The sequence below is a fragment of the Mustelus asterias genome, chromosome 4, assembly GCF_964213995.1.
Source record: "Mustelus asterias chromosome 4, sMusAst1.hap1.1, whole genome shotgun sequence".
NCBI lineage: Eukaryota > Metazoa > Chordata > Chondrichthyes > Carcharhiniformes > Triakidae > Mustelus > Mustelus asterias.
The window spans coordinates 42,816,646-42,830,207 of NC_135804.1; the positions used below are offsets into that span (position 1 = coordinate 42,816,646).

General features: G+C 43.4%; 2 protein-coding genes and 1 pseudogene across 8 annotated transcripts in view; 1 reads left to right on the forward strand and 2 right to left on the reverse strand.

The window, feature by feature from the left end:
• The window catches only part of rpgrip1l (RPGRIP1 like), a 213,131-nt gene extending 210,754 nt beyond the window's left edge, over positions 1–2,377 (reverse strand). The window contains exon 1 of the mRNA XM_078210885.1: positions 2,298–2,377. The gene's annotated coding sequence lies outside the window, so the exon portion shown is untranslated. The remainder of the gene's footprint in view (positions 1–2,297) is intronic.
• Positions 2,378–2,848: 471 nt separating this feature from the next.
• The window catches only part of fto (FTO alpha-ketoglutarate dependent dioxygenase), a 439,188-nt gene continuing 428,474 nt past the window's right edge, over positions 2,849–13,562 (forward strand). For 4 of the 7 annotated variants that reach the window (XM_078210887.1, XM_078210889.1, XM_078210888.1 and 1 more), the window contains exon 1: positions 2,849–2,954. In XM_078210887.1, the coding sequence (XP_078067013.1) occupies positions 2,913–2,954 (42 nt within the window). In that variant the 5' untranslated portion in view covers positions 2,849–2,912. The remainder of the gene's footprint in view (positions 2,955–13,562) is intronic. The other 3 variants (XM_078210893.1, XM_078210892.1, XM_078210890.1) reach the window with 3 other exon arrangements.
• Positions 8,986–11,299, reverse strand: LOC144492420 (small ribosomal subunit protein uS2 pseudogene; annotated as a pseudogene).

Here is a 13,562-nt window from a genome sequence, read left to right on the forward strand (position 1 = left end):
ATAAATAAGGTAAATGAAATAAAGTAAATGGAAATGGGGTGGGGTGGAGGAGAAAGCTCATGCTCTGAAATTGTTGAACTCAATGTTAAGTCCGGAAGTCTGTGAAGTGCCTAATTGGAAGATCAGGTGCTGTTCCACAGTTTACATTGGGCTTCACTGGAACAGGATGTGCACATGAAGCGCTACTTCACCTGAAAAGAGTATTTGGCTCCTTGGATGGTTAGCGGGGAGGAGGTAAAGGGGCAGGTATTGCACTTTCTGCGATAGCCTGGGAAGGTACCATGGGCAGGGGAGGAGGTGTTGGGTATGATGGAGGAGTGGACCAGGGTATCCCAGAAGGAATGGTCCCTGTGGAATGCTGACAGGGAGATTGAGGAGGAGATGTGTTTGGTGCTAGCATCACTTTGGAAATCCCACTGACTCCCACAGTGACCGTGACTACAGTTCCTCACATCCCACGTCCTGTATGGACTCCATCCCATTCTCTCAGTTTTGCCTCCATCGCATCTGTCCTAATGATGCCACTTTTCAAAATGACGCTGCTGCAATGTCTTCCTTAATCATGGTTTCCCATCCACTGTGGCTGACACGGCTCTCAACTGTGCTCAATCCACCTCCTGCGCCACTGCTCTCACCCCATTGCCTCCCTCCCACAACCAGGAGAGGGCCCTTGGTCCTCAATTTTCACCCCACCAGCCTCCACATTCAAAGGATTGTGCTCCATGATTCGCGCCAACTCCAGCATCTTGACACCACCAAACATATTCTCCCCTCACACAGGGAACATTCCCTCCACAGAATACCCTGGTCCACTCCACCATCACACCCAACATCTCACCCCCCTGCCCACGGTACCTTCCCACGCAATCGTAAAATGTGCGACACCTGCCCCTTTACCTCCTCCCTGCTCGCCATCACAGAGACCAAACACTCTTTTCAGGTGAAGCAGTGCTTCCCATGCACATCCTCTAATCTGGTGGCATTCGCTGTTCCCAATGTAGTCTACTTGACATCAGAGGCCAAATGCGGACTGGGTTACTGTTTTGCAGAATACCTTCGGTCCATCCACAAGCTGGACCCAGACCTTCCTGTTGCTTGCCACTTCAACATACCATCCTGCTCTCATGTCCACATATCCATCTTTGGCCTATTGCAATGTACCTGTGAATCCTGACACAAACTGGAATACAGTAAGAAGTCTCACAACACCAGGTTAAAGTTCAACAAATTTATTTGATACAAAAGCCACTAGCTTTCGAAGCGCTGCTCCTTCATCAGGTCTGATGAAGGAGCCACTGTGCTACCATTCTGTCAAGAGAAACAATACTCCTTCATCAGATCTGATGAAGGAGCAGCGCTTCGAAAGCTTTTGCTACCAAATAAACCTGTTGGATTTTAACCTGGTGTTGTGAGACTTCTTACTGTGTTTACCCCAGTCCAACGCCGGCATCTCCACATCATAGCTACCATCAAACTGGAATAACAGCACTTGATCTTCCAATTCAGCACCTCACGGCCTTTCGGACTTAACACTGAGTTCAATAATTTCAGAGCATGAACTCTTCCTCCACCTCAGTTCCATTTATTTTATTTTATCTTATTTTGATTTTTTCAATCATTTCATTCATCCACTTTTTAAAAAATCTCGCTTTCCATTCCCTACCCCCACCCTTCTGTTACATGTCTCAGGTTGTCCTTTGGCACTCTGCCTCTACCTTTGTGCTGCCATTTACACATTCTGATCTCTCAATGGGCTACTATCAGCACCCCTCTTAGCCATGATCATCACCATTTTCATTCCCTTTGTCTTTCTGCCTATGACATATTTTCAATCATCACGCCCCACCCCCAAACAATATAAATCCCATCCTATTTTCAGCTCTGACGAACGGTCATCCTGACTCAAAACGTTGGCTCGATTCTCCCTCCACAGATGCTGTCAGACCCGCTGAGATTTTCCAACATTTCCTGTTTTTTGCTTCAAATTAGGCAATTCGACCATTTCACAGAGCTTTGTTGATACTCTGAAATAGTAAAGGGCGAGGTAGTAACAAGAATGTGAACAGTTGGTCATGACTGCATATACTCTTGAACCGTGCATACGTCCAGTGCAGACCATCAACAACAATGGAGATACAACGCAAGAGGCGTTAATTTCCAGAGCCTCAATGGAAATAAATTAGGCTACTGCAAAGGTTTGCTGACGATAATGCTACCTTGCAGCAAACTCCCAATTACACCTCTTTCACACCCAGCTCCCTAATCAAAAAAAATAAAACGCGCGTTGTAAAACTTACCAAATGCAATCGGCAAACTAATTACGGATTCATTTACCCCAACGACAGTTGCTAGCGTACATCCATTTCCGGTTCCGTCTGGCTGGCTGGCGGCTAGCTTCTGGGACATGAAGTTCTCCCCGTCCGCGGCTCAACCACAAGATGCGCGCAACGGACTTCAATTCCCACAGTACCCTGCGCTGGTTATCAAGCGCTCACCGGACCCGGTATTTGGATGTAGCGGCAGCGTCACCACTTGATTGGGTTGAGCCTTCATGACGCGGATGTGGTTCAGGATTGGCGGGCTGGCGCGGGGGGGAGAGCAACGCCAGTTAAGGGCCGAGCCCGCCCACCTGATTTGGTGGTTAGCGAAAGCTGAGGCCGTGGTCGGTGTGGAGTATGGTTGTGTGTTGGCGGGAACGGTTTAGAATGTTTGTCACGCGGCTTTGCGGCAACGTTCCGTGGAGCGCGCTGCGCAGTTGGGCATCGGTTGGGCACCGCGCGCGGGGCCAGTGACAAATGGAAGTTTCCTCAAGCTAACGGGGTGGGAGGGTACGTACGTCCAAGCGCGGTGTATGTTGGGACGTTAATGGTGAACGTGCTTATATTGACTGCAGAATAGGACAGGAGCTGAGGATGAAACGGTTTGGCCAATACGATAAAGCGAAAGAGAGTAAGGTACAAATCTAGCGCCGAGAAGCCGCGGCTTGTGCTTTTTCCTTGGCAAGTGTGCGTATATATATACACACGTGTGTGTGTGTTGGATGCCCCTAGAGTAGGAGCAAAGCGCTGGGCCCAAGTACAGACAAGCCCCCCTAGAGTCAGGACCTCAGCCCTGTGTTTATACTTCAAACCATGCGGAAATTAGTGGTGCATTAACCGTGAATCCCAGGGCCAGCACATGCAGGGAAAATGTTCAAGAGGGTGGCCTTCAATTCCCTCAAAATTGCATGCCTTTTAAAGGCCATCTGGATTGTAAGGCATGAGTGCTATTTCTTTACTACAACGGGAAATAGTCAAAATACAAAACTTTTCACTGTTTCCTCGTGTGACAATAATAAATCAAATCAAAAAATCTTTACTAAATTGTGTTACATTGAACATGACTTGAATTGTGTGCGTGTTTACTACTGACTAGAAAACCATTCTTTTTTTCTATCCCACCAACTAAACCAGAAGGTAAAAACAGAAAATGCTGGACAAACTCAGCAGGTGTGGCAGCTTAAGTTTTATTTATTAGTCACAAGTAAGGCTTACATTAACACTGCAATGAAGTTATTGTGAAATTCCCCCAGTTGCCCCAGTCTGGCACATGTTCAGGTCAATGCACCTAACCACATCTTTTAGAACATGGGAGGAAACCAGCGCACCTGGAGGAAACCTATGCAAACATGGAGAGAATGTGCAAACTGCACGCAGACAGTGACCCAAGCTGGGAATCGAACCCAGGCCCCTGACACTGTGAAGCAGCAGTGCTAACCACTGCTACCGTTCTGTCAAGAGAAACAATGTTAATGTTTTGGGTCCATAGTCATTTGGACCTGAAATGTTAAATCTGTTTTATTGCCAGACCTGAGTTTGTCCAGCATTTTACATTTTTATCTCAGATTTCCAGAAGGCCACAGTATTTTACTTTTAAACCAGAAGGAATTTGAACTCTTTGGCTAATGCAACACTCAAAGGTTGGTGCTTGAGAGTAATGGATAAATTATTCTTTCTCCTAGCAATATTCCCACACCAACTGAGCCAAAAGCAAAACCAGATCCTGCTGGATGTTGGATCTGAAGTAAAATTTTGGAGGTGACATGTATAGCAGCATTTGGAAAGACTGAAATATTTCTCTGCAGATCATAGAATCCCTATAGTACAAAAGAAGGCCATTTGGCCCATCGAGTCTGAATCAACCACAATCCCACCCAGGCCTATTCCCAAAACCTTCATTTACCCTGCACTAGGGTCAATTTAGCATAGCCAATCAACCTAACCCGCACGTTTTTGGACCGTGGGAGGAAACCGGAGCACTTGGAGGGAACCCAAACAGCCACGGGGAGAAAGTGCAAATTCTACACAGACAGTGACCTGAGGTTGGAATGGAACCTGGGTCCCTGGTGCTGAGAGGCAGCAGTGCTTGCCACTGTGCTGCCAAGTTGTTGCCAGATCTGAGTATTTCCAGCATTTTCTCTTCATTCCTCAGCATAAGTGCTGATTACTGCTGTCTGCTGAAAATTAGTGTTATCTTTGAGTATAATTCCTGATAAGTCAAATTACTTATAAATTGTGTTTTTGTTGTTTGTGAAGTTGTACTGACCCCCTTTTGAATACATTTTAACAAAATATGCTGCATTAAACCACAAAGCTCAAATAGTTTCTACTAAAACTCACTCCTAGCAATAACTTTAGCATCTAATTTTTCTCATCAAGGTAGTTCTCAATCATTGGAGACGGTTCCATGCATATCAGTTTATTTTTCTATGGTTGTAACACTATATTCTGCACCTTCCTTTCCTTCTCCCCGGTATACTCTGAACGGTATATTTTGTATACTACGCGAGAAACAATACTTTTCACTGTATACCAATACATGTGACAATAATAAGTTAAGCCAAATCAAAATGAATTTGCAATTATGTTGATTGATTCCAACGATATTGTGGGTGGAATTACAGCTGTTGGCTATGATCCTGAAGTAGACTTTCAGAAGTTTGCGATGACGACTTTAATTCTGACCAATGACCACTTTGAGTTTTTTTAAATTCAGCTCAGGATGTTTTTTTCTGATGTTATAATTCGTTTTAGGTAAAGATTTGGTGAGGTTGAATCTTGAGCAAATTCTGTAAATCATGTATATAGAATCCCAGTATATTTAGACAAAAGTATTGGTATAACTGGGATCTTGATGTAATTAAAAATGTTTGCAAAATCTTGTGACAGTAAGAGATGGTGATGAAATAATCTGTAAATGCAGTGGTTTAAATATGAGCAAAAAATTGTCCTTAAAGCTGGATTAGCGAGATTGACTTCACATCTATTACAAATGTCAGTGACAGTTTGTATTTGTTCTGCAGCAAAAACCTATTAGCAGTTGACGACTTTTTCAAAGCATACCTTGCCTGATGCTTGATGACAGCTCTACAAGATTTAAAGATTTGTTCGACATTGAAATTACTGTGTGGCTCTCGCAGCAAAATGCTGGTAGCATTTTCATATGATCAATAATTTTTCAGGGCAATATCTTTGATCTTGCATTCTTGTTGAGTCGCATATCATCAAGCCTTTAGTCACAAGGGAGATACAGATGAGGAAAACGATCGATCCATCCAAAAATACCATATAGTTTTGGCCATTCGAGCTTGAAATGTTCCTTAGATCATTTGCTTTTCCTTCCACTAACCTAGTAAGAAGTTTATTTCCCACCTTTGTGTGATGAAGTTCTTGACATAAGTCCGAGATATATTCATTTGAAACTGTTCCCTTGTCTGAGTACCATTGTTTAGTTTCAGCAGCGATGCAAATTTTGTTTTTCTATATGTTATACTCGTATCCCTGAAGTTATCTCAGTCACTTCATGACTGAAAAACTCAACTTTGTTCACTCTTTTGAGACAACTCTGTCTTCTGAGATTAGGGACTGGTATCATGGCTATGTTTTCAGAGCTTGAATATCTCATGTCACAATGACCAAAACTCAAGATGGAATCTGATCAGAATGCTACACAGTTTGAGCCTGACTTTCTTTGATTTGCGCTCTGTCCTGACGATATAATTTTGCTTTCAACTTTTTTTTTTGCTGCATTGCACTGGTTGGACACAGATTTCAATAACTCCCAGGGTTTTTTTCAACTTCAGTAGTGTTAACCCCACTTGTGAGATATTTGTACTGTCCTTTTTTTCTTCATACATGGCAATGTACACATGTTAAATATTGCAAGAACTTTGATATGTGCAGTTATTTGTACTTCCTGAACTGCCCTAATTAATTCAAATAGTATAGTTTGCAATCTGGGAATTTAAATACTGAATTAGAAAAATAAAATAAAAGCAATTACGGAGGGGCGTGGGGAAGAGTCCTGATTCTCATCTAGTATTTGTTCCCCTCAATATGTTTCCCTTTAAAAAGTACCCCATGACTACCACCATTCATTGAATTTGTTATCCATTTCAATTTTGTTCCTTGAAACCTCGCTCATCTAGGCTTTTTTTAAATGCAAAAAGCCAATTTGTTTTTTTGGAAGTTCAGGCACAGAATGTTGTGCAAGACTTCACATAATCTAATTGGATGTCATATTCTTAAAAATACAACACACTTTCAAAATGTAATTATAACAATTGTAAAATCCTCAAATGGGAAAAAATGATTTGAAAAATGCACCCTATTTCAAAGTTTGCAGATGATATGAAATTTGTAAATGTAGTAAAAAACTGAGGAAGATATTGAAAGGGAGATACAAGACTAAGAGGACAGAGACAAGATGATGGAATAAAAAAGGAAGGAGACAAAAGGCGGGTAACTATAGGCCGGTCAGCTTAACGTCTGTAGTAGGGAAAATGCTGGAATCCATTATTAAAGAGGAGATAGCAGGGCATCTGGATAGAAATGGTTCGATCAATCAGACGCAGCATGGATTCATGAGGGGAAAGTCGTGCTTGACGAACATGTTGGATTTTTATGAAGATGTGACTAGGGCGGTTGATGGAGGAGAACCGGTGGATGCGGTGTTTTTGGATTTCCAAAAGGCGTTTGATAAGGTGCCCCATAAAAGGCTACTGAAGAAGATTAGGGCACACGGAGTTGGGGGTAGTGTGTTAAAGTGGATTGGGGACTGGCTATCCGACAGGAAGCAAAGAGTCGGAATAAATGGGTGTTTTTCCGGTTGGAGGAAGGTAACTAGTGGCGTGCCGCAGGGATCGGTACTCGGGCCGCAACTATTTACCATTTATATAGATGATCTGGAGGAGGGGACGGAGTGTAGGGTAACGAAGTTTGCAGACGACACAAAGATAAGTGGAAAAGTGAATCGTGTGGAGGACGGAGAAGATCTGCAGAGAGATTTGGACAGGCTGAGTGAGTGGGCGAGGATATGGCAAATGGAGTATAACGTTGAGAAATGCGAGGTTATACACTTTGGAGGAAATAATAACAAATGGGATTACTATCTCAATGGAAACAAATTAAAACATGCTACCGTGCAAAGGGACCTGGGGGTCCTTGTGCATGAGACGCAAAAGCCCAGTCTGCAGGTACAACAGGTGATCAAGAAGGCAAATGGGATGTTGGCCTATATTGCGAAGGGGATAGAATATAAAAGCAGGGATGTCTTGATGCACCTGTACAGGGCATTGGTGAGGCCGCAGCTGGAATACTGTGTGCAGTATTGGTCCCCTTATATGAGGAAGGATATATTGGCATTGGAGGGAGTGCAGAGAAGGTTCACCAGGTTGATACCGGAGATGAGGGGTTTGGATTATGAGGAGAGGCTGAGGAGATTGGGTTTGTACTCGTTGGAGTTTAGAAGGATGAGGGGGGATCTTATGGAGACTTATAAGATAATGCGGGGGCTGGATAGGGTGGAGGCGGAGAGATTCTTTCCACTTAGTAAGGAAGTTAAAACTAGAGGACACAGCCTCAAAATAAAGGGGGGTCGGTTTAAGACAGAGTTGAGGAGGAACTTCTTCTCCCAGAGGGTGGTGAATCTCTGGAATTCTCTGCCCACTGAGGTGGTGGAGGCTACCTCGCTGAATATGTTTAAAGCGCGGATGGATGGATTCCTGATCGGTAAGGGAATTAAGGGTTATGGGGATCAGGCGGGTAAGTGGTACTGATCCACGTCAGATCAGCCATGATCTTATTGAATGGCGGGGCAGGCTCGAAGGGCTAGATGGCCTACTCCTGCTCCTATTTCTTATGTTCTTATGTTCTTAATAAGGGAACCCATGGAATGTGGAATTCAAGCAGAAAATAAAATGTGAGATGATACCTTTTGACATGAAGAATGGGGAGACCATACTTTCTAAAGGTACAATTTTAAATGGAATGTAAGAAGATAGATGGGGGTGGGTATAAGTTGTTCTTGTGCATAAATCTTTAAAGGTAGCAGGACAGGTTAACAAAGCACTAAAACACAAGTTCATCCCCAGATGGAGTATTTTTTTCACTGCTAGGCACTGCACTTTAGAAGGATGCAAAGGCTTTAAAGAGAAATTTATTCAAATAATTCCAGGGATGAGGGATTGCAGTTACGCAAATAGTCTGAAAAAGTTGGTGGTCTTCTCTTTTGAACTGAGAAGGCTCAGAAGAGATTTGACCAAGATGTTTAAAATCATGATCAGTTTTGGCCTCCTGTGCAGTGCTATTCTGTGATTCTATGTTGGTAATTCATAAGGCTATTTTTTTTTGTTCTGAGAAACTGGTGCTGTATCTTGAACTGCCACGGTTCTTGCGGCAATAGTGCTTTCTAAATTATTTTAGGTTGTAAATTCCAGGATTTTGGCCTGGTAGGGATAAAGGAACAACAGAATATTTGCAAGTCATAATGGTGTGATTTGGAGACGATGCTACCACAAAATAGCTGCACTTCTCCCTCTTGATGGTAATGTGCACAGGGCTGGGTATTACTGAACTAAGCTTGATAAGTTTTTACAGTGCATCATGTGGCTAGCCCAACTTGCAGTCATAAGAGTACCAGTGATGATTTAATTTGGCAGTGCGGGCACTAATCACAAATGCCTATATCCCAGATAGAATCAGGCACCTATTGAGGTAAATGTAAATATTTAATGAGCATTTCTGATGGGGTATTAAGAGGTGTGACATTCATTGCAAAGTAACTTCATTGTTCTAATAATGAGCTTCTGGTCATTGGCAACTCATGATGTTGATGGTTATGTCATTGAAGATCAAAGGGATGGGGTTGTGCTTTTTTTGTATAGCAGGAGAAAATTTTACCTACCATATGTCAGTCCAAGTCTGAATATTGTTCAGATCCTGTTGTGGGCTGGCACTAGTTGCTTGATTATCAGGAGTATTGACATTTTCTAATATCTTTTTAAAGCCTTGGATAAATACCATCTATCTCTGAGAACTCATAATTGAAGAATACGTTGTAGTAGGGGATTCTCCAATCATTTTGAACTGATGAATTAATATGCTGAATGATCTTCCTCATCCATAATCATCATGTAACTGAAGCATGAGAGAAAATCAACTGGTTTTATATAACCATTCATGCATCTGAATGTATTATATGCTTGAACTTACATTCATAAGGTTTTTGTTTCTAAGCTTTTCCTTTCAAGTTGTACCAGATTTTTGTTTTCATTCACATTATAACCATATATCACAGCCATTCAGGCAAGCTGCTGAGAACACATGCCTTATAAACCATCAGCTTGATCCTAAGGGTCAGCTTGATTTTCCATGCACGATTCATGAATCGGCTGAAGTTGATAGCAGTTTTCCCAGCGTGTATCCAATTCTGCATCAAAGGACATGGTGTCTGTCACTATGGAGCCGAGGTAGCAGAATTTGCGAACTACTTCCCGCTGGTAATGTGATCAGGGACAGAGATGCAAGACATTGTCTCATGACCACAATGTTCTTGATGCTGATAGGAAGAACAAGTTACTGGCATGGGAGAGACAGTCCATGAGTCTGTAGCTGAGTTTCAATGTGGGCAATCAGTGCAGTAGCATTAACATAGAGTCCTTATCAGAGAACTACTCTGTGTTTTTGTCAATGCTTGCTGTCTTACCCAATATGCAAATAGATTCCTTTCATAATTGTAGAGAAGACGAAGTTTAGGAGCATGAAGAAGAATATGCTCAACAAAGTGGCGTCTAGGACGTAGCCTTGATTTACTCCACTGGAGCCATCAACTTGTGCAGTGCATGAAATATGACCCTAGCAAAGGCCTTCCCCACGATGCTGCGAAGTGAGATGTTCCTGCAGTTACAAAACAGAAAATGCTGGAAAATCTCAGCAGGTCGAATAGCATCTGTGCGGAGAGAATAGAGTCAACATTTCGAGTTGAGATGACCATTCGTCAGCTCTGATGAAGGGACATCTAGACTTGAAATGTTGGCTCTATTCTCTCCCCTAAAATGCTGTCAGACCTGCTGAGATTTTCCAGCATTTTCCGTTTTTGTTTCAGATTCCAGCATCCGCAGTATTTTGCTTTTTGCTCCAGTAATTGTTTTGCCTTTTTTTTGTACAGTATGATTTTTACCAGTAGCAGCTGCAAACTCCTGGGTCGGTATAGATGGGACTTGCACCCCTCAGACTAGTCGGTAACCTCGGGCTGAATGAATTCTTCGACAGAGGCTGTCCATTCTTCCTGGTATTTCTCACCAGCAGCCTTCTCTGCAGCAGCTTGTTCCTCCTCAATCTTAATGGGATCCCTGTAGCAGTGCAAATCAGGCATCACCTCCCATGGATGTTCGCGGCTAATGGTGCCATGCATATGCAGAACCTTCTGGGCAAGGATTCACCACATCAGACCAATGGAGTGGGAGCTCTTGTTGCATCGGATTGCGATATCCACATAATGCAGGGCTGATTCAGTGTTGCACATGGCAATTGTGGGGATGTTAACATACGATGCTTCAGTTAAGGGCTGATGACCTTTTTGAGGGCCCATCACCGCCAACAGACGGGGCTCCCGCAAGTAGCATGGATCTGATTGGTGAAAGTACCTTGGGCGAACCTTCTGGCAAGGCGGGGGGCGGGGGGGGGGGGGGGGTGGCACCATTGGCAGCGATGAACGTCAGGACAGCATGCTGCCAAAACGGCCTGGTGGAGATGACACAAATGTCAACTGGGTTCTCGATAGAAACAATGGCATGGACAGCAAGCAGTAATTTCTCCCATGTCGTCTTCAGGTTGATGAGAGAGTTACCGTCACTATTTCTCTTGTAGACATATTGCTCCATCTGGAAGTCCAAATTGGTGCTTCCCAGGTGGATAGGAGCAGCAAGAAATTTGAGGACGTCCTCCTCCTTTATCTGCAGCACATTGAGACCTAGAGTCATAGAGGTTTACAGCATGGAAACAGGCCTTTTGGCCCAACTTGTCCATGCCGCCCTTTTCTTTTGTTAAAACCCCTAAACTAATCCCAATTGCCTGCATTTGGCCCATATCCCTCTATACTCATCGTACCCATGTAACTATCAAAATGCTTTTTAAAAGATAAAATTGTACCCGCCTCTACGACTACCTCTGGCAGCTTGTTCCAGACACTCACCACCCTCTGTGAAAAAATTGCCCCTCTGGACACTTTTGTATCTCTCCCCTCTCACCTTAAACCTATGCCCTCTAGTTTTAGACTCCCCTATCTTTGGGAAAAGATATTGACTATCTACCTTGTCTGTGCCCCTCATTATTTTATAGACCTCTATAAGGTCACCCCCCCAGCCTCCTACGCTCCAGAGAAAAAAGTCGCAGTCTATTCAGCCTCTCCTTACAAGAAAATCCATCAAGTCCCGGTAGCATCCTAGTAAATCTTTTCTGCACTCTTTCTAGTTTAATAACATCCTTTCTATAATCGGGTGACCAGAATTGCACACAGTATTCCAAGTGTGCCTTACCAATGTCTTGTACAACTTCAACAAGACGTCCCAACTCCTGTATTCAATGTTCTGACCGATGAAACCAAGCATGCCGAATGCCTTCTTCACCACTCTGTCCACCTGTGACTCCACTTTCAAGGAGCTATGAACATGTACCCCATGATCTCTTTGTTCTGTAACTCTCCCCAACGCCCTACCATTAACTAAGTAAGTCCTGCCGTGGTTCAATCTACCAAAATGCATTACCTCGCATTTGTCTAAATTAAACTCCATCTGCCATTCGTCAGCCCACTGGCCCAATTGATCAAGATCCCGCTGCAATTGGAGATAACCTTCCTCACTGTCCACCATGCCACCAATCTTGGTGTCATCTGCAAACTTGCTAACCATGCCCCCTATATTCTCATCCAAATCATTAATATAAATGACAAATAACAGTGCGCCCAGCACTGATCCCTGAGGCACACCGCTGGTCACAGGCCTCCAGTTTGAAAAACAACTCTCTACAACCACCCTCTGGCTTCTGTCAAGAAGCCAATTTTGTATCCATTTAGATACCTCACCCTGGATCCCGTGAGATTAACCTTAATGCAACAACCTACCATGCAGTACCTTGTCAAAGGTACCTCTGGACATTGTGAATGTTTCCCGTTATAAACAATGGTGGGTAACTCGGTACAAAGCCAGCTGTGTAGGTCTTAAACCTGTTTGCGGGTTTCGTCTTTCCTGAGTGATGCTTCTGCTGCTCATAGATGATTGAGCTTATTGACTTCCATACTCATCGATGCCAGCATCAGCACTTCCTGGTAAACCTTTGGTGGGTAACAATCATTGGAGCAACTGTGATGGTATGTGATATCATTACTTGTGCTAGGGACGTTGATGTCTTTGGGACAGTGAAATCTTCAGGGATGCACATTCAATCTGCTGCTGACAAGAGAGTGTGATCAGTGTCGCAATTTCACTGGTTGATGCAGGTGTGGAGAACATTGGGCACATTGCAGCTCATGATGGACAGGTTTAATTGGTGCTAAGGTGTTGCATCACAGAATTCACAAAGCTCAAGAAGACATTGTCAATTATTGTTGATTCTGCCTATGCATGACAACTGAAGCATGTTGGCCATGAATCACTGATGTGGCCTGATATATGTACTGAAGTCACCTAGAATAGCCACTCACCATTTGGAATGTCCTTTGGAATGTCACCTAGAGAGTTATAGAAATGCTCTTTGTTTGAGATGCTGACATTTCAAATTGGTGCATTGGCACATTTATGTTGACTGCACCTCCATTAGCTAATAGCCAATGGGCAATGGAAGTACTCCAAGGTTGCCACTGGGGATTCGATTGACTGTGTCAACCAATTGCTCACTTCAAGCCTACACCCATGCTCAGTGTTCTTCACTGCTCTTGCCATGCCATTAAAAAGTGGAATGAGCCTCAAATTGCAAACCCACTTACCAAATGTAATATATAATAGATGGATCAATACCACAGATAAGATAAATACCCATGTTAAATTAAGTTTAAAGTTCATTTATTAGTGTCACAAGTAGGCTTCCATTAACACTGCAATGAAGTTACTGTGAAAATTTCCCGTCGCCACACTCCGGTCCCTGTTCGGGTACACTGAGGGGGAATTTAGCATGGCCAATGTACCTAACCAACAGGCCTTTTGAATTGTGGGAGAAAACTGGAGCACCTGGCAGAAACCCGTGCAGACA